At 40.2% G+C, this 24,309-nt stretch overlaps 1 protein-coding gene across 2 annotated transcripts in view; it reads right to left on the reverse strand.

Moving 5' to 3' along the window:
• cubn (cubilin (intrinsic factor-cobalamin receptor)) overlaps nt 1-24,309 on the reverse strand; it is a 283,762-nt gene that overhangs the window by 58,740 nt on the left and 200,713 nt on the right. For both annotated transcript variants that reach the window (XM_048561565.2, XM_048561555.2), the window contains exons 41-44: nt 24,017-24,166; nt 12,948-13,133; nt 11,632-11,758; nt 8,702-8,919 (exon numbers count right to left, since the gene is read on the reverse strand). In XM_048561565.2, coding sequence (XP_048417522.2) covers nt 8,702-8,919; nt 11,632-11,758; nt 12,948-13,133; nt 24,017-24,166 — 681 coding nt within the window. The remainder of the gene's footprint in view (nt 1-8,701; nt 8,920-11,631; nt 11,759-12,947; nt 13,134-24,016; nt 24,167-24,309) is intronic.

Genomic DNA, 24,309 nt, shown 5'->3' on the forward strand with positions numbered 1-24,309 from the left:
TTGAGTTGCCAGTCCTGTGTCTCCCTCAGCCATATCTCTATCACATCATCCAGCTCATCCAGCTCCGCACTTTGTTCTCTATGACAACAGCAATTTCACAATTTCATGTGTCACATTACAGCCTTAACTCATCTGTTTTACTTATAAAACTCCATTAAAGTATTAAAGTAGAGGCCATCCAACTTCACCTTACTGACTTGAGCCTCAACACATCTGAACACCTTCTGCCCATGTTCTTTTCCTAGGACAGGCTGTGCTTAAATCACTCTGTCCCCTGCCCATGCTGAACTGTCTGATAAGTAGAAGTTGTGTAGGGTGGATCTGTGCCAGCATTCCCTCTAATAGTCTTACCAGTTGCACAGATCTCTGAGGTCTATGCACAACAGCAACCTCCTGAACAGGACATCAATGCTGCAATCAGCCTGCCAATACTGATCGCCATGCACAGAGCATCGAAGCAGCTGCATGCATGTACAGTCGCACAGATTAGAGGGAACACTGGCCTCTATCTATTGGAATGCAGAAAAATGAGAGGCAATCTTAATGAAACATACAGGATTCTGAGGGGACCTGACAGGGTAGATGCATAAAAATGATCACAGGGCACCATCTCAGAAAATGGAGACACACTTTTAAGACAGATGAGGGCAAATTCCTTCTCTCAGAGAGTAGTGAATCCGTGAAATTCTTTATTACAGAGGGGTGTCAAGGCGCAAAAGGCTGAGGTACACAGATTTTTAATCAGTAAGGGAATCAAGGGTTGTGGAGAAGAGGAAGAAAAGTGGAATAAAAGGTTATCAGATCAGCCATGATCTCTTTGAATGGCAGAGCAGATTTAATGGGCTGAACAGCCTAGTTCTGCTCTTCTCTCTTCTGGTCTTAGCGGTTGATTGGCCTATTACTTCTTACACTATGTAACTGCTGGCCTGTTCTGGTGCATGATCCCACTTATACATGTATGGCCCAAGGGGGAAGACATCACCATCTCCCCACCCATTCAGGTGTCCACTAGTACCAAGCAAGTATCAAGCAATCATCAATTTCAGCAAGTGCAAATCAAACCAACTTTTCTTGACATTCAGTGACATGACCATTGTCCAACTCTCAACCATCAACTCCTGGACTTACCATAAACCAGACACTGAACGGGACTAGCCATATAATTACAACGGTTACAAGAGCAGGTCGGGGATTGGGGGTTGAATCTTACAGCTTTTTGACGAAGTGCAAATTGCCTCAGTTTTATGGGAGGAATTCTCGCTATGATATTGAGCAAGGTTTCTCACCGAGCCATGTGGAATTCATTATATTAATTACCGTTCCTATCCATACGAAGTGTAAGACATCCAATGTTGACCCCCACCTTACCGTGCTCTGTTCCCTAAACAACTCACCATTCATTGGATATAGTGGAACTGACTGATTTTGAACAAGCTATTGTGAAATGAGGCAGGGTTAATAACAAATCTCATAATTAAGGAGCTTCAGAAGGGTAGCACCATTAAAATGGTGGAATTTCAAATTCTGTTTGAGTGAGAATAAATTGAGTCTCCAAACAATGTGTGCAAGTTAATTACAGGCAATTGCAGAGGTCTACAGAAAGAGCTGTCTAAAGCAAGTCGGGAAATTAGACTTGACAGGAAGGTCAGTGGATGGAGAGAGGCGGATATTTACACAGATATTTCATAAATTCTCAGCAAAATTTATTCCAATCAAAAGAAGGATGAACCACCAGTTGATGAAGGGTCTCTGATGAAGGGTCTAGGCCCGAAACGTCAGCTTTTGTGCTCCTGAGATGCTCCTTGGCCTGCTGTGTTCATCCAGCCTCACATTTTATTATCTTGGAATTCTCCAGCATCTGCAGTTCCCATTATCTCTGAACCACCAGTTAGTTGTTAACAAAAAGGTGGCCAAGGATAGCATCCAATCAAAAATTAAAGCATACACCACAATGAAAACTAATGGTTGATCAAAGTATTGGGAATTATTATGAGAAACTTGAAGCTGACGATGAAATTGTAATAAAGAGAGAAACAGTTGATTATGAAATTGGCATGAAATACAAAAAGGAACGACAAGAGCTTTGCTGGATATAAAGGAAGACAGAGTCGCTAAAGTGAATGTGTGATTCTCAGAGGATGTGACTAGAAATAGGAATAGGGAAATGGCAGGTGGTTAAATCAATATTTTGCATCAGTCTTCATCGTGCATTTCACAATAATCATCTTAAGATAATAGATAAGCAAGCTGTTAATGGCAGGAAATGTCTCAAATTGTCTCTGTCATGTGGAACAAAGCATTTGATAAATTAATGGAACTGGAGACAGAATAGACATTAGGATCTAATGGCCTGCATCCAAGGGTTTCCTGTGGATTGGAAAACACATGCTCCTGTTCAAGAAGAAAGGCATACCAAAGCAGGAAACTATAGCTCAGTTAGCCTAACATCTGTCATTTGGAAAATGCTCCAATCTTTCATTAACAAAGGTATAGCAAGATATTTCAAAGAACTTAACATCATTAAATAGAATCAATAAAGTTTTATCAAAAACAGAAGTTGCTGGAAAAGCTCAACAGGTCTGGCAGCATCTGCAATGAAAAAAAATCAGAGTTAATGTTTCAAGTCTGGTGACCCTTCCTCAGAACAACAAAGGTTTATGGAAGGGAAATGACTCGTTATATTTTCTTGAATTCCTTGCAGAAATAATAAGGATTGTTAATAAAGGTCAACCTGTAGACGTAGTGTATTTGGATTTCAAAAGACATTCAAAACAGTGCAACATAAAGGTAATGCACAAGACTTTGGGGGTAATATTTTACACGTACTGTGGTTTGGTTAAGATACAAATGACAGAGAGTTGGGATTAATGAGCCTTTTTCGGGTTCGAAAGATAAAAGTAATGGAGTGCCATAAGGATTATTCCGAAGGCTCAATTATTTATGATCCACATCAACAACATGAAGGAGGGCACAGAATGCGAAAAATCCAAATTTGTTGACGATACACATGGAAGGGTGGGTTATGATGAGGACATGAGGAGCCTCCAAGAGCACACAGAAAGGTTTGGTGAGTGGACAAATACTTGGAAGATGTAGGCACATTCTGGGTCATGAACTTTGCTGAGAAGAAATCAATACCATGCTAAATCATAAATAATATAAAGTTGGTTGAAAACAAATAATTCTCTTTATCTGCCTGTCCCTAGAGAACATATGCACTAAACCAATAGGTCAATGTTAATAAATGTCTAACAAAATTGGCAAGGCAGTAATCATGTTTTTACTAATCATACTTTAAAACAATTGTAATTGGTTTCTTTATTACTGTTTCACTGTCATTCTTTGCAAATTCCATAACCTTTTTCAACGTGAATGGTATTTTCCCATTTGTTTTGTTAAAATGCAGGGGTGAGTGTATTAGCTGGTGGCTAGCACACTGCGCCCAATGCCAAAATACCTGTCCAATTGCTCATCATTCAGCTCATTATGTGCTCACAGTTGAGCTCACCATATCAAACAATACCAACACCACCAACCAATCCGAAGCCAGCAGCTTCTTGGACCTAAAGTCCACAAGTTCATGCGTACTTCTCAAAGGATTCAGCAGTGAGAAGGTAAGTTTTTGCACTCTTATCATAGGGTGGCGTCATGAAGAGAGAGGAAGATAATGAGGCTCAGAGTCGAGGGTACGGGGTACCTTTCAGAGGTCAATCCATTGTCCCAGCTGCCCCTCCTTGCCTGGTGAAATTAGAAGCCCTCTAGCCTCTCTAGAATCTGGTAGGCAGGTCACCATAGTTTATCTTTCACCTGTGGGGAGATGGTTGATCAGGAAAGTGGTGAACTGAGGCTCTAAACTGGCAGTAATTGACCAGTTAGGGGTCTTAGTTGGTGACGGGCAAGAACATTGCCCATAGACTTCTTGCCCAGAACTTAATTAGTGAGATATGAGAAGTGGATGGGTTCCTCTCTGGAGCCAACTGATGCAATTATTTCACATTCTTATCACTTCCAAGGAGGGGAAAGTAGTGCCTCCCGTTGCTTGTAGTTTTATTTATGAACCAACTTCGCTACTCGAGGTGGTAGATTTTATTTGCATCAGGAAGACAGAAAATTATTACAACTGAGTTTGACACTCCTGCAGGTATAAAAATATATAGATCTGGTAGAGTTCCTACTGCTGCCTACTATCCATGCCCTTGCTGCAGCTGTCACCGGTCTCTCAAAGTGAGGTGAATATCTGCTAAGCTTCATGTTTTACGTGTCCGTGGGTGATGCAGCATCAAAAAGACAATTATCTTGAGGAAAGGGATTGCTCAATCCAGGCTTTCTCCTGCTACTTTTGTTGTTGCTCTGCAGCAGAGTTAATGTGGTCAGTTCACAACTATGTTGGATCTTGCTGAATGAATACCACCATGTGGCCCAGTTGGGAGCATATTCCTTACATGCCCTGATGTCAATGTGTCACCTTTTCAATCAGACCTTCAAAACACCCATGTATTTTCTGTCCTTCTTGAGATTGGGTGCCAGCCATGAATTACAGAGAAGGATCTGTTTGGGAAGCTGATTATCTGATATGTGGGTGCAGTGTCCAGACCGGCAGAGTGGATTTCACAAGATGGAGATTGTGATACTAGAGGTAAGAACGTCAGAATTTTGTTCACCTGTCTAACCGATAACAGTACTACATGAAGACGTGGTCATGCTTGACTACGTGGCTTCATCTCAAATATTCAACTTGCACTCACTATGTAGGCTGCTTGATGATGAAAGCCAGTTCAGCAGGACACTGAAAGGGTGCCATGATTCAACATGATTCAATGTATTCGGATGGGCAGAGGTAAGAGGAGAAAAGTTTGAGGTAAAATAAATGAGAATAAACGCCATTAACTAATGTGAGCATTCCCTTTGATCATCATATTTCAAAACATATTTAGAATGTATTTGCTGGATCACAATGTTTCAAAAAAGTGGGACTATATGTTAGCATTATACACAATCTGAGAATTTAAATATTTTGTTGTTAGAAATGTTACTATAAAATTTTCCTAATTTCTCAACATATATGAGACAAAGTGTAATATCTTGACACAAACAAAATTGAACTATCCACTTACTATTCACAAGAATAAATCAACACCAAGATTATAATGTGTACAGAACTTTTATGCTAAGGATTCACTTTGCCAACATTCTCAGGCCAAATATTTTATGCCCAATAAAGTGCCTCCAAATCTCATTAAGCCATAAATCACAAACAGAATTGCTACCATTCCATGCTCTGGATCCAGGCAGCAGACACTATAAACTATTCCAGTTCATTTCCTTTAAAAAATGGCAAATCAAGTAAATGCGGAAAGCCACCAAGCACCAGAAGTCTCTACGGACAATTAGTGAAGAATTAACAGCAACATTTGTAACTCAGAATAGGACAATATACAAATTATTGTTGTCTACTTTGTTGTAAAAGATGTAGTATACGCGCATGTTATTTCTGTCTGCAAAGAACAGGACGCTATGCATTAATATGTGTAGCTTCAACTGCACACAGGTGCACCACACCATTAGACAGACTGACAATCCTGAATTGGTTGTCAGTGTAATTCTTCATGCACACAGGATTTTCCAGCATATCACAGAATTGTATCTAATGTTCGACACCATTTCAAATTTTCGAAGTGTAGGCTTGATGGCAATGCCATGTCCAACAGTACATGTGATTCTGTGACTTGCTCAGTAACCTTGTGGACAGAAAAGAATGGCAGTGACAACAAATTTGGCTTGTCTGTTGGGCTTGCAGAGTGATACACAATTGTGGGCTGGAAACTATAAATATGAATAAACAGGGCCCTGTATTTTGCAGGCAGGATCCAGATGTGGAACTCGCAATCCCATTTAAAATAGATCTAATTTTTGCCAGCAAAATTAGATTAGCCTAAGGGCAAGTCAACCCAGCAGAGAGAGCCTCAAACAGACATTAGGTCCATTACATCCATAAACAAAAGAGCCAAAGCCTGTTTTAGGCAGTGCACAACAACCCTTTGGAGTTAAAATAGTATCAGAGATAATGGGAACTGCAGATGCTGGAGAATTCCAAGATAATAAAATGTGAGGCTGGATGAACACAGCAGGCCAAGCAGCATCTCTGATGAAGGGTCTAGGCCCGAAACGTCAGCTTTTGTGCTCCTGAGATGCTGCTTGGCCTGCTGTGTTCATCCAGCCTCACATTTTATTATCATTAGCCCTTTGGAGTTTATTTGCTGCTTGCTAGTCACTAATTCAACTGCAATAATAGCTCTTTAAATGAAAAAAATCCTTTCCTGGAATCCCTTTTATTCAGCTTACTTTGATTTTTAAGGTTGTGTCCTCTTATTTCACATTTAACCAACTGACTAATACTCTAACTACCTTATCCTCCATTATTTTAAATATCCAAAATAACCTCTGAATGAATCTGTTGTAAAAAATGTGATAAATGGATACTTTGGTAAAAATGATCTGATTGGGTGTCGTCAGTATAGATTTTTGAATGAAAAATTCTGTTTGACAAACATGTTGGTGTTTTTTGGGGAATTTACCAACAAAATTGATAAAGAGGAGTTAATGGTTGTTGTGTATTTGGAATTTAGGACGTTTTTGATAAGATCCCCATGGGAGGTTGGAGAACAAAATTAAAGCATGTGGTATAGAAGGTGATATATTGTCATGGATTAAAGGTTAGCTGACAGACAACAGAATAAGAATAAATGAGTCATTCTCACGTTGGCTAACTGCACCTTAGGAATCAGTTCTTGGGCCACCAGCTGTTCACAATGTATAACAATAATTTGGATTCAGGGACCAAATGCAATGTTTCCAGATGATACAAAGTTAAAAAGGAAGATGTAAAACATTTCTGGGAGGATTTGGACAGGCTCACTGATTGACCAGGAATACGTCAGACAGAACATAATGTGGAAAAATGGAGTAAGAGGAACAGATATGTTGTGTATTTATTAGCTTGGGAGAGGTTGGGAAGAATAGACGTGTAAAGAATCTTGTCTGTCCTCGTCAGTAAGTCACTGAAGGCTAACACGCAGGTACAGCAAGCTATTCTTAGGAAAGCTCATGGAATGTTAGCCTTGTTGGAAGAGGATTTGTGTACAGGAGTAGTGATTAAGTCTTGCTTCAATTGCACAGACACTCCCAGGGTATTGTGTGCAGTTTTAGAACATAGAACATAGAAAAGTACAGCACAGTACAGGCCCTTTGGCCCACAATGTCGTGCTGTGGAATAATCCTAATCCAAAAATAAAATAACCTAACCTACATTCCCCTCAATTCACTGCTAGAACATAGAAAAGTGCAGCTTCTTATCTGAGGAAAGACAAGATTTTCAAATAGGGAGTGCAACAAAGGTTGACCTTGTTGCCAGGATGCTCACATTTGTTCCCAGGATGGCAGAACTGTCCAATGAAGAGAGATTGAGCAATCTGGGCCTAGATTCTGTAGTATTTAGAAGAATAAGGTGGTGATCTCATTGAAACCTATAAAATAAGGTTTAGATGTGGGTAAGATATTTCCCCTGGTTTAGAAGCCTAGAACCAGGGGGCATGACATAAAAATAAGGGAGATGCCATTTAGAACTGAGAATAGGATAAAATTCTTTACGTAGAGGGTGGTGTATCTTTGGAGTTCTTTACCAGAGCGCCCTGTGGAAGCACAGTATTTGAGATCAATAAAAGTGGGCATTGATCATTTTTTATTATGATCGATGGTGTAAAATGTTATGGGAATGGGATGGATAAAAAGTGTCAAAATTAAACTCAACTTCACGTGGTTCTCACGTAATTTTTCAATGGTGTAGATAAGCCTGTTAAAATGAATGAAGCATTCATGTGTTTATTTTTGCACACTTTTAGGAATCTGGTTTATTTGATGAGTGCTTCTGTGCTGGGTGCTTTGACAACTAATTGCAATGAAGTGACATGTACTACAGGTCACCTTCCAGCTTTAACAAATATGGTTCATATAATTTTATAAAATATCTTTTTTGCGAATTATTGTCATATATAAAGTGCACTGAAATATAGTCGTTGACGGTTTTGGGCTTTAATTTCAATGATCACAATCAATCAAATTTAAAGAGATAAACCGTCCTTCAGACCATTGATAAATGTACATTCAGAACACGTTCTGGGTTGTTTCTAATTATCTCTGTACCCTGTGACTCTCACCTAGTGACAAGCTGTCATTTAAGCGTACAGTTCCCATACTCAGTGATTCATGTGGCAGAAATTTATGCATTGAATAGGGTAGAAATGATATTCTATAATAAACTCATTTCCGAATGAGTACTTCACTGTACATATGAATATTTTATGCATGCTGACATGTATTTTGATTTTTATAGCAGTGATCAACATGTCGCCTAGTCTACCCTTTACAATTGATTTCCTGTCCACATAACCTCAATATTGGCATTCAGGCCTTAAATATGAAGCATATAAACTTTCACTCTGGGAATCATAATCTCCTTTCTGCATGTCATAACTTATTTAAGAGTTTTTACCCTAAAATAGGTTTTAAAATAAACCTAAAAAATAATTTTACAAAATATATCAGTATAATTTTGTAGAATTTTCCCTAAAATTCTGGAAGAGAGAAATCAAGGGGCAAGATATAATTTTCATTTAACTTATTGCTCAAATTTCATGTTACTTACCTAATGTCTCTGTATATGAAGCTCTCCATCCTCCAATGGGACAGTAGATGTGTGTTTTAAACACAAGGAATATCGAGTTGTTGGTGCTCCTTAAAACTGGTGGCACTTTTGCACCGCAGAACTGACCTAACAGTGGTGCAAGGGAGTTTGGACCATCATAGACAGCCACATAGGTCAAGGTGCATGCTGATGAGGTGTCAATGTCAAATTCATTGAATCTAAAAAGGAAAATAATTAGATTACCACACCATTTAAGTACAATTCTCACTATATTTTACAATTACCGTCTGATAGCTGGCTTGGCTAAAATTTTTAGATGACTTACTCATGTTTGTCACAATAATCCTGAAATTGTTTCATGGATACAAAAATGCAAATCTATGATTTTAAATGGCTTCATGCTTACATTGGAGACACTGAAGACAATCCACAGGGATGCTACCAGATACAGAAAGACTGTTTTATGAGGAGAGGTTGAATAGGTTGAGCCTGTGCTCACTGAAGTATAGAAGAAATGGGAGGTAGCCATATTGAAACATACAAGATTCTTAGGACACTTGACAGGGTAGATCTGGAAAGATTGTTAACCCTTGTGGGTAGAGTCCAATCCCAAATGGCATAATCCCAGAATAAAGGGTCACCATCTTTGGACAAAGATGAGGACAAATTCCTTCTCTGAGAGGGCAGCGAATCTGTGGAATGCCTCACCACAGAGGGCTGTTGAGACTGAATTTTTAAGTATATTTAAGGTTGAAATAAAATTTTCATTAGCAAGGGAGGAAAAAAGGAGGAAAGTGAAGTTGAGGACCATCAGGTTAGCCAGGATCTCAGTGAATGGCAGAGTATATTCATAGGAGCAAAAGCAGGGCTTTCAACCAATGTCTTGAAGTCTTATGCCTCTGCCAAAAAAAATGAAAACAAGCCTCAGACATTATTAAACATTTGCACACGACCTTCAGTGCTATGAACTAACGTATAAGCAAAATGCTGAAGATTTGAAAACAAAGTGTTGTAAAAGTCTAGTAGGCCTACCTCTCTTCAGGTCTACAGAAGAATCACACTGAACTTGAAACATTACTGCTCCACAGATGCTGTCAAACCTGCTGAGCTTCTCCAGCATTTTCTACTTTAGTTCAATATTTTGAATCTACTTACATAATTTAGAACTCCAAATTTCAAAACTGTTCTAGCTGTTCTTCATAGTGCTTTTTTTATAAAGCTGTACTAATAAAGAGAGATATTCTTTGTATAACATGTCATATCATAGATAAAATGATAAAGGTAAAGTTGCCATAGTCCTACTGGACCATAGGACTGATTTCCCGTGAGGTAGACCATAAGATCACAAGATAAAGGAGCAGAATTAAACCATTTGTTTCATCAAGTCTGCTCAGCCATCCAATCACGGCTGATATGCTTCTCAACCCCATTCTCCTGCCTTCACTTCATTGCCCTTGATCCGCTTAACAATCAAGAACCTGTCCAAGTCTTAAAGACACTTGATGACTTGACCTCCATGGCCTTCCAAGGCAATGAATTCCAAAGATTCACCATCCTCTGAAGAAACTCCTCCTCATCTCATTTCTAAAAGATCATTCCTTCACTCTGAGGCTGTGCCCTTGGGTCCAGGTTTCTCCGATGAGTGGAAACATCTTATCCGCATTCGCTCCGTCCAGGCTTCTCAGATTTTATAAGTTTCAATCAAATCCTCCCTCACCATCCATTGCGTACAGACTCAGAGTCCTCAACCGTTCCTCATATGACAAACCCTTCATCCCAGGGATCATTCTTGTAAACCTTCTCTGGGCTCCCTCCAAGGCCAGCGTATCCTTCCCTAGGTGCAGGGCTCAAAGTTGCCCACAATATTGCAAATTTGGTCTGACCAGAGGCTTATACCATCTCAGTAGTACATCCTACTGTTGTTTTCAAGCCCTCTTGAAATGAATGCGAAAATTGAATTGAACAGCAACAACACCCATGCCACAAGGCACTCCGACTCTGCTGTCACCACTGCTTTGCTGACATTATCAAGAGTCCAGGCTCCAGGGCTACTGCCGCCAGGACTCGAGGCTCTGGGCCTACCGCTACCGGGACTCCAGGCACCAGGCCTACCGCCGCCAGGACTCCAGGCTCCGGGCCTACTGCTGCCGGGACTCCAGGCTCCGGGCCTACCGCCACCAGGGACTCCAGGCTCCGGGCCTACCGCCGCCAGGGCTCCAGGCTCCAGGCCTACTACTGCCAGGACTCCAGGCTCCAGGTGTAATGCCGCTGGGAGTCCAGGCTCCGGACACTGCGACCAACATCAGAATACCCAGTTCACACCACCAATGCTCAGCCATCACCCCACTGACACTGCAGCCACCGCCCTGCCAACACTGCTCCAGCCTCAAGGATGAAGAAGAAAGACAGAAGAAAGAGAAAAGACGAAAAGTACATGGAGAAAATGACGTGCCGGCCAGGAATGGATGAATTTACTCAAGCCCAAACACTACCTACTGTGCCAGTGCCATTTTGGATAGTGTTTAACTGTGTAAAAATCAAAGGCTTCAACACATGGAGACTATTCCCTTAACCACTCTATCCGACAGAAAATCTAAAAGCCAGCAAAATGATTTGTTGATTGATGTCTGTTGCAACAGTTAGATGAACATGTTTTACATTAGGGAAGAGGAATCAGCTGGAATTCTTGTTTCTGAAGGAGCATAGTAGAATGTCTTACTAAAAATACCCATGTGAGAACGAGATGAGGAAAACACTGGGCTCAATGTATGTGAATACTTGATGGAGCTTATTAATGTTTGTCATTAGTGATTGATGGCCACGCCAGCAATGTATCAGACTACTTTCAATGAAACTGTAACCCTATCAAATGATAGGAATTCTTTTCAAAACAGTACAAAGTGCAAAAAGAGGAGCACATCTGGACTTACTTCAATTTAACAATCCTGTTCTTTCCAACAGTGATGTGGTATGTACAGTTCATGCTGTGATTTTCAATGCATGAGTAAGTTGGGCTGCTGATAATGCCAGCTGATTCCTGGAATGAACCTCCACAGGCTTGAAACAAAGAACCAGAAATATAATGAGCGAAGCTAAATCAGTCTTATAGATGATTACTTATGCTGAAAATGCAATCAAAATGTACCTGCATCAATCTCATTATCATCAGGGTAACTACATAGGGAGGCCAGACTGAATGGAATACTGACCAAGAACGAATATACATCATTGCTCTTAATACTGAAGCCAGTCCTGCGTTTATCAATAATACTATATATAAACAGAACTTTAGAAGTTAATAGTTAAATGTAAGGTGTTTATTTTTACACTTATGCTTCTTGAGGCTGAAGAGATTTCATATAATTTGAATATTTTCATGAAGTATTAGGAGGAGGAAGTGCAAAAGACCTAATCATTGGTAGAAATAAGGGAGAATAGAACTTCCACATGCCTGACATCCAAAAGTTGATTTTTTTTTTATAGAGAAACCTGGCATGGCACACAACTCCACAGTCTCTAATTGATAGGTATTAATGTGATAAGTATTATCAAACAAAATAATTCCAGAAAAAAATCAGGCTATTTGCATTTACCTTTTAATTGTTGAATGATATATGTGATGTGCCAAAATGAGAATTAAAAAATCTTAAATTGCCATGTTCCGTGCCATTGTTTGTTTTTCCATGAAGATTACCATTGAATATTTCAGTGCATCTTTCTCAAAATACAACTGTACTTCATAGAATGTAATCTGTTGATCGAACATGGTGAACAATTGAGGTGATCTCAACCTTAACAGCAGGTGTGCAAGCAAAGTGCTTTCATTTGGAAGACAGCCAGGAAAATTAGAATCACCCCTTGGCAATACTTGTATACTAGGTAAATGGTTGTTGCCAGAGCAAGAAAGATGATATCATTGGAGTATCCAACACTTCAAACAACTGGTTCCTCCATGATGAGCTGTTGCAAATATTACCTACACAATGCAGCAACTCAGCATGTCTTCTCTAACGTCATCACCCAGTTCACAACTTCAACCACCTGAAAGGACAATGGTCCTTTTCTGTTTTAGTGCATGCAAACATCACCAAGTCCAAGTTCTTTTGGTTGTAATTTTTCCATAATATGTGCAGATTTAAAAATACAAAATAACACGCTTGTTGCAAACATAATGCAGTTCCCAATTATAACAGCAACAAAACAACAGTATCACACAATCACTACAAGTTCTGTATTAACTACTCACAGATTGAATTGTAGTTGACCACAAATCCAGTTCCTGTGTTAACGTGATTTGTTTTGAAAACCAGTAGCATTGGGCTATGGTTACTGATTGGTCTCGGGGTAAGAAAACCACAAAGGGTAGCTATAGGTTTCCCATTTGCTGTAGTTCCACTATATATCTTCAAACTGTCATCATCACATAAAAATCCTGTAAATATTTATGAAATTAAAATTAAGCATTAACTGAAGGTTACTTTGGATGTCTTTCAAACCTTTTGCTCGCAATTTGTATGAAATATGTCCATAATTTAAAATACAAGAATATAACAGATCAAGAAACTTGATGCCATACATGATAAAACATGAGACATTCATGATTGATAGCATGTCCAAAATTTTAAATACCAGCTTCTTTGAAAGCCCTTAAAGTGTATACTATCCACAATATCTACTGTAGCAATTTAGCATGGCTAGTGTGGCAAAACATCTCCATCTCACAACCTCAAATTAGAAGGTCAAGAGCAGCAGGTACACAGGAATACCAGCTGCCAAATTCCCCTCCCCAACTTCTGACTTCACACCACTGTTCCTTCATTAACACTGAATCAAAACCTGAAACTGCTTATCCAACAGAATTGTGTTAACATCTACATCCCATGAAGGCAACCGACAAAAACATCACAGCACAACTTTATGAAGGATAATTAGGTGGGTATGGTAGTGATACCTGCCTCAAGTTAAAAAGGAAAATGAGCCCATTGAATCAGAGCTTAATAATAACGATGATATAGGCAGAATACTCAAGAGTCATGCTATTTTTGGCTACCTTTAAGACATTTAAACCTAAAAAGCTATGAAGAACAGAAATATTCTCCCTGATACTTGATGGGTGCCTAACAGGAGCAGTCCTTTTCAGATAGCTGAATAGGGAAAAGAAAACAAATTAGGGCATCACATGCAGTGCATTTGATTTGCACCTAAGCTAAACCCTTCAATATTCAGTCACAACTACCAATGCACAGTGGCAGCAATGTATGCCATCCACAAGCTGCATGGCAATAATTTACCAGTAACTTCCAAATTCCCCACTACTGCTACCTAGAAGGTCAGGGGCATCAGATAAATGGGAATACCACCATCTGCAGTATACCCACCAAGTCATACACCATCCTGACTTAGGAACATGGTAACAGGATGTACCATTTGTTACAATCATGACAGATTGAACACTTCAATGCCTTTTATCCGCGCTGTCCCCAGAACCTTTTATACTGTTGGAAATTGGAAATCTATCAACCTCTACTTTAAATATATCTAAAGACTGGGAGAGAAAATTTTAAACAAAAGAACTTCACCTCATTTTGATCCTAAATGGCAACCCTTTTACTTTAAACTGTACCTGCTGGTTCTAGACTCCCTCGTGAGGAAAAACATCGAACTGGCCATCCCTTTAAAGAAGTTTCAAGGTCACATTTCAATACTTGAAAGAATATCGGCTCAATTTGTTCAATCTGGGGAGGTGATGGTATATTGGTAATGTCACTGGATTAGTGATTCAGAAACGGAGGCTAATGTTGTGGGGGTGTAAATTTGACTCCTACCACGGCTGATGGTGAAATTTAGATTGTTAAAACCTCGGAACAGAAGTAAGTAATTGAGTCTGCTCTGTCATTCAATGAGATCACGGCTGACCTGATAATCCTCACCTCTACCTTCCTGCCTTAAACCCATCACCCTTGATTCCCTGAATGATTAGAAATCCATCTATCTCAGCTTTGAATATACTGAATGACCCAAATTCAACAGCCCTCTGCATAAAGAATTGCACCTGTTCACCAATCTCTGGCAGAAAAAAAAAGTCTCTTCATTTCTTAAAATCCTCTTCATGTCTTAAATAATTGACTGCTTACTAAGAAACTACGCCTCGGATAATAAAGTGTGAAGCTGGATGAACACAGCAGGCCAAGCAGCATCTCAGGAGCACAAAAGCTGACGTTTCGGGCCTAGACCCTTCATCAGAGAGGGGGATGGGGTGAGGGTTCTGGAATAAATAGGGAGAGAGGGGGAGGCGGACCGAACATGGAGAGTAAAGAAGGTAGGTGGAGAGGAGAGTATAGGTGGGGAGGTAGGGAGGGGATAGGTCAGTCCAGGGAAGATGGACTGGTCAAGGAGGTGGGATGAGGTTAGTAGATAGGAAATGGAGGTGCAGCTTGAGGTGGGAGGAAGGGATGGGGGAGAGGAACAACAGGTTAGGGAGGTGGGGACAGGCTGGGCTGGCTGTGTGATGCAGTGGGGGGAGGGGATGAGCTGGGCTGGTTGTGTGATGCAGTGGCGGGGAGGGGACGAACTGGGCTGGTTTTGGGATGCGGTGGGGGAAGGGGAGTCCACATTGATACCACTGGGCTGCAGGGTTCCCAAGCGGAATATGAGTTGCTGTTCCTGCAACCTTCGGGTGGCATCATTGTGGCACTGCAGGAGGCCCATGATGGACATGTCGTCTAAAGAATGGGAGGGGGAGTTAAAATGGTTTGCGACTGGGAGGTGTAATTGTTTATTGCGAACCGAGCGGAGGTGTTCTGCAAAGCGGTCCCCAAGCCTCCGCTTGGTTTCCCCAATTTAGAGGAAGCCACACTGGGTACAATGGATACAGTATACCACATTGGCAGATGTGCAGGTGAACCTCTGATCATATTTGGTGAGAGACTTGGGTTAAGAGCTTCCGCCGCCGGACGATGCAGCAAGGTGCCTCCGCCCAGCATCTTGCTACGCTCCAGCGGCAGAAGCTCCAACAAACGGATACCCCACGCCTATGCCCTCTATCCCCTTGTATCCTGGACTCTTCCACAGCAGCTCTGTTACAAGCATCTTAAGAATCTTCTGTGTTTCAATAACTCTGCTCATCCTTTTAAATTCCAGTGAGCATTAGCCTAATGAGCTCAAACTCTCATCATAAGAAAATTCTTCCAAACCTGAGATCAGACTAGTCAACCTTCTCTGGACCACCTCCTATGTCAATGTATCCTTAGATAAGGGGACCAAGACTGTACACAGTTTTCCAGGTGTGGTCTGACTAGTGCTTTATATGGCTTTAGCAAGACTTCCTAGTCCATTTGAAATAACAACTAACAGTCTAATTGTCTTCCCCATTTCCTGATGCAATTGTGTGCTAGCATTTTGATTCATGCATGAGAACCTGCAACTCTGATTGTGCTACAGCTTTCTGCAGTCTTTCTCTATTTAAATAATATTCAACTCATCTATTCTTCCTGCCAAAGTATACAACTTCATGTTTTACCACATTATATTCCATCTCCCAAGATTTGCCCATTCATTTAACCTGTCTGCGTTGCTCTGTCGACTCACTGTGTCATCCTCACAATTTGCCTTCCCACCTATTATGTGTCATCTGCAAATTGTGGCATGGTACATTCACTTCATTTATCCAAGTCATTAACAGAAATCATAAATTATTGTGGCCCCAGCACTCATCTCTGTGGTTCTCCATTAGGTACAAGTTGCCATCTTGGTTATAGCTCCATTATCCCAACTCTCTGTCTTCTATATTCAGCTAATCCTCCATCCATGCTAATACATCACCATCAACACAATGGGCTATTAATCTATTAAATAACCTTATGTAATATAACAAAAGGATTTGAGAGCAGGAGTAGTGAAGTCTTGCTTAAATTGCATGGTGCTTGGATAGACTGCCTTTCAGACATCCAAATACATTACATTTACTGTTTCCCCTTTATCTATACTGCTTGTTACCTTCTGAAAGAACTGTGTAAAATTTGCCAGACATGATTTTCCCTTCATGAAGACATGGTGACTCTGTTTGTTTACATTATATATTTCCAAATGTTTTGCTATTACATGCTTTATAACAGATTCTAACATTTTCCCAACTGTAGATGTTCAGCTAATTAGCTCTAAGTTACCTGTTTTGAGTGGCCCTACTTCTTTAATATTTTACATTAACAGTTTTTCAATCCTCTGGGATGTTTATGATCAGCGAATCCACTTCTCTGAAGCTATTTCAATTTAATTCAATATAAATCTGCAACCACAAGCTACCATAAAAGCACTGCTAATTGTTATTAAAAATCTGGTTCACTAATGTCCTTTGGGTAAGGAACTTTGCCGTCTTTATCTGGTCTGCTCTATGTGTAACTGTAGACCTACTGCAATGGGATTGACACTTAACAGTCCTCTAGGAAATTAGTTTAGGAAATAAATGTTGGCCTAGTCAAAATTACCATTATCACTCTCCTCATTGGACAGTTGTGCTATCCTGGAAACAAGTCTGGTGAACCTTTGTTGCAGTCACTCTATGGCAATAATATCTTTCCCGAGATAAAGAGACCAAAACCTGCACCTAGTAATCTAGGTGTTGTCTACCCAAGCACCATGCAATTTAAGCAAGACTTCACTACTCCTGCACTCAAATCCTTTTGTTATAAAGGCTAAACTTCCATTAGGTTTTCTAATAGTTTGCTGTAGCTGCATGTCAGCTTTCCATGACATATTGACAAGAAAACTGAAGTCCTTTTGCACATCTACACTTTCAAACCTCTCCCCACTTAAGGAATACTCCGCATACCTGTTCTTCTTAACAAAGTGCATGGCCTCACATTCTTTCCACATTCTAGCCCTTTTACCATATTTAAGCCCAGTCACTAAGCCTGTTCAAATTCTCCTGCAAACATTTTACATCTTTCTCACAGTACATTTCTGCTTGCACAAATCATTGATATAGATTATGAACAGTTGGGCCCAATTACTGATCCTTGCAGTCCCCCACTATTCACAGATTTCCAATGCAAGAGTGACCCATTCACTCTTGCTCTGTTTTCTCTCTGTTAACCAATCCATGCCAGTACATTGCCTCCTGTCTCATGTGCTGTAATTTTCCTAGCCAGCCTGCTGCAGGGGACTTTATCAAAAGCCTTCTGAAAGCCTAAATGTGCTCATCCATTGATTCCCCCTTTATCAATTTTGTTAACAATATCCTCCAAAAACTCCAAGTTTGCAAAATACTCCTTTTCATTTCTAACTCCACTCTGGCATTGCCTGGCTGGATAATTTTTGCCCAAATGTCCATCTATTCTTTATGTTTGATTCAAACATTTTCCCTACAACCGATGTAAGCCTGATGCGATTATCCTTCCTGAACTTTTCCTTGCTCCTTTCTTAAATATCAGAGTGATATTTTTGAAGTTCTATTCTGCAGGAATCATTTTAGAACCTATGGAATTTTGGAAGATGTCTTCCAAAGTAACATCTCTCTATATGGACACTAACTTCAAAACGTGGGTCAGATCCCAAGGACTTACTAACTTTCAATTCCATTGATCTCACCAGTATGACCTTGTGTACTCATATTACTTTTCTTCAGCTCTTCATTCTCCCTAGTCATAAGTTCTGTTAACGCAGAAAAAAGCTCTTCAGCCCATCAAGTCTGTGCCAATCAAAAGCACCTAGCTATTCTCATCCCATTTTCCAGCATTTGATCCATAGCCTTGTATGCCATGGCAACAGAACCGTACATCTAAATCACTTCTTACACGCTATGAGGATTTCAATCTCTTTGAGGCTGCGAGTTCTAGATCCCACCATAATCGAAGTGAAAAGTTAACTCTGTTTCTCTTTATGCAGATGCTGCCAGGTCTGCTATGCTTCTCCCATATTTTGCTTTTAGCTCAGGTCTCCAGCATGTACAATATTTTGCTTTTATTTGAGGGTCAATGTGGCCTTTTTTATCATAATTCTTGGAAGGTTTGACAAGGTAGATGCTGAGAGGCTGGTTACCCCGGATGGAGTGTCTAGAACTAAAGGTTGTAGTTTCACCCAGGAGATTATAAATCTTTGACAGTTACCTCAGAGGGCTCAGAGGGAATACAATTGGAGATGATGTGGGTGTTGAGGAGGTGGGAGGGCAAATCCCACAGATGTTGCCAGAAAGGATGAGTTTCTCCAGCACTTTATGTTTTTGTTTCAGATCTCTAACACCTCCAGTCCATGTGTTTGAAGCCTACACTGTGGCAGCACAGGGTCAGAGGGGCCATGTGATCTTATAAATGTGTTCTTCTTTTCCTCATAAATGTAGGCATTGGAACACTGCAAAAGCAATTCCTAGATAATATGACTACGGATAGAGGTTTTGGCCAACAAGCTGCACATCAAGCGACTGAGTCTAATTCACAGCTGGTTTGGCTGCAGAATTCTGAATCCTGATTATGATAGACAATAATTAACTTGAAGTCTTTCATGGAGGGCCCAGCAAAGTACCAGGCTTTATTATTACTGAGCAAGCCTTTAAAACAATTCACAGCTGTCCTTTCTGTATTGTTCCAGTGCTATATTCAATTTTTGCCCATTTCACTATTGAATAGCCTACAATGTAATCTATTTTGCAGAGTTTCAGATGGGCGCTTTAGATTGTCTGACTTTCAACTCGGAAACAAAAAGAAAACTGCGCTGATGATGTGAATCTGGCCATGTCTCAGCTGGTTCTTTATCTTCTCTGAAGTGACATCAGTGTGCATGTAGAGTAAGCTTTCAGATATCTCTTTATAATTTTAGAAACTGTTGTGACATGTATAAGGGAGTTGACAATAGGATGGATTTTCTTTCAATGTGGACTGCAGCTCCCCAGCCATCTGTATCCCCAGACTGCTTAGCCAACACACTCAGTCCTTTGGAGGGTCAAGCCTGATCAGCGTTTGGCTGACAGCCAGAAATGAGTGCTCCAGGTCACCCCATTGACTCTTGGCCTGAAAAAGGCATCTCCAAGATGAATAGGATACAGTGCCCAAGATGTCAGGGGAGTGCAAGTGACAGGAATAATGGTACATGGCAGATTTGTGGCACCTATAGGCGCAGGCCAGCACACCTTAAATGCACAAAAATGTCGTAGAAGTCTCCTGTAACTTCCTTGTTGGTTGCATAATTGCCTTGTATTGGGAAAAGCATTCATCGTACATGTTCCTCCCGCCGCTACTAATCCCTCCCCGGTATGTTTCCAAAATGGAATATGGATGTATACCTACAACATACACCCTCAATTTGCATTTTAGGTTTTTGTTCGGGCAGCTTGTCAGCAATGGCAGAGATTGCAGTGACCCTAGTAATGCGGGAATCGGTCGGAAAACATTCCCATCATTTTCAGGATTTTATGAACAGATCTCAGTCAGATATAAGGCTTTTGAATTTCTTCTAGTTTATCAAAGGCATGCTCCTATCATGGCACCATACCTGCTGAGAATTTAGACCGGGATACTGCAGGGGGCAGGCACTCTTTCTTTTGTCCAATAAAACCGAAGGATAATAATTGAGGAGGACTTACACTGTGGCTGTGATATTGTGGTATATATTTTTAGCAGATGATAATTTTCCAAAGTTGGTATTGTATGTTGAAACATAAAACTCACTTAAAGAATCAGATTTTATACAAATTGATGTGCTCCTCTGGTGTCTTTAGAATATTGAAGCTGAATGAACTAATAACTGTAACATGGTTAGGAAAGGGATCTATTCTGCTTGAAATGTTCAATGTATTTAGGGCAGAAATTTTATTTCAGGCACAGGTGTAAATCGGACCATTTAAGATTTCCTACCCGTGCAACACCCAATATTCAGTTCTACTCTGTCAAATGGTTTAAATATTACGCACCGGTGTGATGGGCAGCCAATCCAAAATCACTGATATTGCCTGGGAAAAATTTCTATCACATTGTCACATAACACTTTAGCTGGGCTAAAATTGGTAGCAAAAAGGGTCTGCATCAGTGATAATACATGTGGCTTAGCACTCTCCCTTTTATATTTGAAGGAAAATTAGTTAGAGATTTCTTGCTTACTTTTAAGTGTAAAATGGAGCTATTTGCATCAGCTTGTCTCAGTGAAGCGTTTCTGCCTCCTGAACGTACAAAAGTCAGACAATCCGATATGCATTCCCCCAGAGGAACTGGAAAATACAGATGAGGTCAATTTTTGGAAGGCTGTACAACTACTGAGGCTACTGAGATATGAAAAATATGAGACGAGGGAGAAATTTGAATGAAAAGTTGAATATTTTAAATTTGAGACGTTGCTGCAGCTGCCAATATAGCTTAATTAAAGAGGTAGTTTTCTGTTGTGGTGTATTTTATCTAAGCTATCATAGTTACATCACAATTGTGACTTAATTGATGACTGGTTAAATTGGTGAGTCAGATAATTCAATAGTACATGAGATACTCATATCACACAAAAGTAAAACGACTGCACATTCTCAGATAACGTCATGTGTGGTCCAATAGTGCAACGAAACTTTGATAACTTATATTAACTTATAATAACCGTTATTTTCAGAACAGAAACGCCTTTCATTTCTAATGCTCTTATGCTGGAGAAATTTGTAAACTCCACCTTGTCTTCAATCATTGACAAAACTAATATCAAAATCCTGAACATTTTATTTGATTTTATTACATTAGGATAAAAAGGACCTGGGAAGTTATGGGATGAAAGTATTTGAATGGAATATAAATGAATATCAATCAATCAGAAGATTATTTTATAACAAGTTTGTAAATTGCGCATGACCATCCTCAGGTGCCAACAGTTTCTAGTACAGGTTTAATTCAATAATGATAGAAATTAAACCATTTTTGTGAATGAAATTAAATTTATCAGCCGCCTCACTGAGCGCAAATCATCTTTTCCCATAATGCTTTATTGCTAAGTTTTAGCCTACTTACAATATATTTTCCAATCAGGAACAGTTTCTTCCAATCCACTCCCTTCAGACCTCTCATGATTTTGCAAACTTCTATTGAATCTCCCTCCAGCCTTCTTCTGTTCCCTATAGCTGAGATGTCTTATCCCTGGAACAATTCCTGTATGCCTCATTTGCACTAACATCTTTCCTATAATGTGGCACCCATAACTGCGCTCAGAAACTCCAGGTGAAACTTGAGACAAAACACATTGATGAAGGCAGAGCAGTGGATGTGGTGTATATGGATTTTAGCAAGGCATCTGATATGGTTCCATGTGGTAGGTTCATTCAGAAAGTGGGGAGGCATGGGATTCAGGGAAATTTGGCTGTCTGGATACAAAACTGGCTGTCCAATAGAAGACAAAGGGTGGTAGTAGATGGAAAGTATTCAGCCTGGAGCTCGGTGATCAGTGGTGTTCCACAGGGTTCTGTCCTGGGACCTCTATTCTTTGTGATCTTTATGAATGACTTGGATGAGGAAGTGGAAGTGTGGATTAGTAAGTTTGCTGATGACACGAAGGTTGGTGGAGTTGTGGACACCATGGAGCTGTTGTAGGTTGCAACAGGACATTGACAGGCTGCAGAGCTGGGCAAAGAAGTGGCAGATGGAATTCAACCCAGAAAAGTTTGAAGAGATTCAATTTGGAAGCCCAGAATACAGGGTTATTGGCAGGATTCTTGGCAGTGCGGAGGAACAGGGGTATCTTGGGGCCAACGTCCATAGGTCCCTCAAGTTGCTATCCAAGTTGACAGGGTTATAAAGAAGGTGTATGGTGTGTTGGCTTTCATTGGCAGGGGAATTGAGTTGAAGAGCCATGAAGTTACGCTGCAGCTTTATAAAGCCCTGGTTACACCACACTTGGAATATTGTGTTCAGTTCTGGTCACCTCAATATAAGAAAGATGTGGAAGCTTTAGAGAGGGTGCAGAGGAGATTTACCAGGATGCTGCCTGGGCTGGAGGGCAGGTCTTATGAGGAAAGGTTGAGGAACTGGGGCTTTTTTTCATTGGAGCGAAGAAGGATAAGAGGTGACTTGATAGAGGTGTACAAGATGATGAGAGGTGTAGATAGAGTGGATAGTCAGAGACTTTTTCCCAGGGCAGAAATGACTATTACGAGGGGGCATAATTTTAAGGTGATTGGAGGAAAGTTTAGGGGAGACGTCAGAGGTAGGTTCTTTACACAGAGAGTGGTGGGTGTGTGGAATGCGTGGCTGGCAGTGGTAGTAGCGTCAGACACATTAGAGAACTTTAAGCAACTCTTAGATTGATGCAAGGTGGAAGTAGGGTTTGCAGGGTAGTTTGATCTTAATAGGATAATAGGTCAGCGCAACATTGCGGGCCAAAGGTCCTGTACTGTTCTATGTTCTAACCGGTTCAGCATAAGGTTCAGTATGAACACCCTGCTATTGTACTTAATGCCACTGTTAATGCAACCTAGAACACTGCATGCTTTATTAATAACTCTTGCTATCTGTTCTGACACTTAACGATTTATGCACATACACCAAGGTATTTCTGATTCTGCATGCCTTTGAGAATGGTATCCCTTATTTTATATGGTCTCTGCACATTTTCTGCATAAAAGCTTCACATGTCTCCACATCGAACTTCAACTGCCACCTTCGCCAGCCCCACCACTTATTTGCTATTGTTTTTGAAACTCTACACTTCTCACATTTATCATTCTTCCAAGTTTTATGTGGTCTACAATCTTTAAAATTGACCCTTGCACACCAAGTTCCAGATCATTTATGTGTAGGAAAAGCAAGGGTCCCATTACTGACCCCTGGAGAACTCCACTAAAAAAAACTTGTTCTAGATCTAAAGTCACCTATTAAGCATTACTCTCAAATAAAAAACTAAAGAATTGCAGTTGCTGTAAATCAGGAAACAAAATAGAAATTGCTGGAAATGCTCAGCAGGTCTGTCAGCATCTGTAAAGGAAAAAACAGAATTAATGTTTCGGGTCCAGTGACCCTTCCTCAGAATGTTACCCTCTGTTTCCTGTCACTCAGCCTAACCTCCAAAGAGTAAGAAGTGTTAAAATGTCCAGATTCAGATTTTATCTGTGATTGCCTAGTTAAAACATTTGAAACAGAAGGTTTGCTTTTGTAGCCCACTAGCAGCAGTCACAATGGAAATTATGAAACCCTTGAGATGGTTGCAACGAACAAATGAGGAATGATGTTATCATTTGAGCAGGATAAAGGCAGCAAGTGGCATAAATGTGTACACAGTACCAAGGCCAGATACTACAGAGGCTGATGACTCTCCCATCTATTACATTTTCCGTCTCCGTACAATCACTAAATAGCTGATTCGTACCTTCTACATCGAAAGACTCAAATTGTAAGATTATAAGTCGCTGATCGGATGTATTGATGAGGTACTCGCAGTTCAAGTTTGAGTCATAATTGTCAGGGTAGTTCGGTGATATAATACGGCCAGAAGAAGCTGTAAAATTTGCTCCACATCCTAAAATGATTAAAAGACTTGCTGTCATATAATTCATTGGCATAAATTGATTTCAGCCCTTGTGCTGAGATAAAATTTGTACATTGCATTGGTTAAAAGAGTAATATTCCCTAATATTTCATTTTCAGCTGTATTTTTGTGTT

This window comes from Stegostoma tigrinum, chromosome 2, assembly GCF_030684315.1.
Source record: "Stegostoma tigrinum isolate sSteTig4 chromosome 2, sSteTig4.hap1, whole genome shotgun sequence".
NCBI lineage: Eukaryota > Metazoa > Chordata > Chondrichthyes > Orectolobiformes > Stegostomatidae > Stegostoma > Stegostoma tigrinum.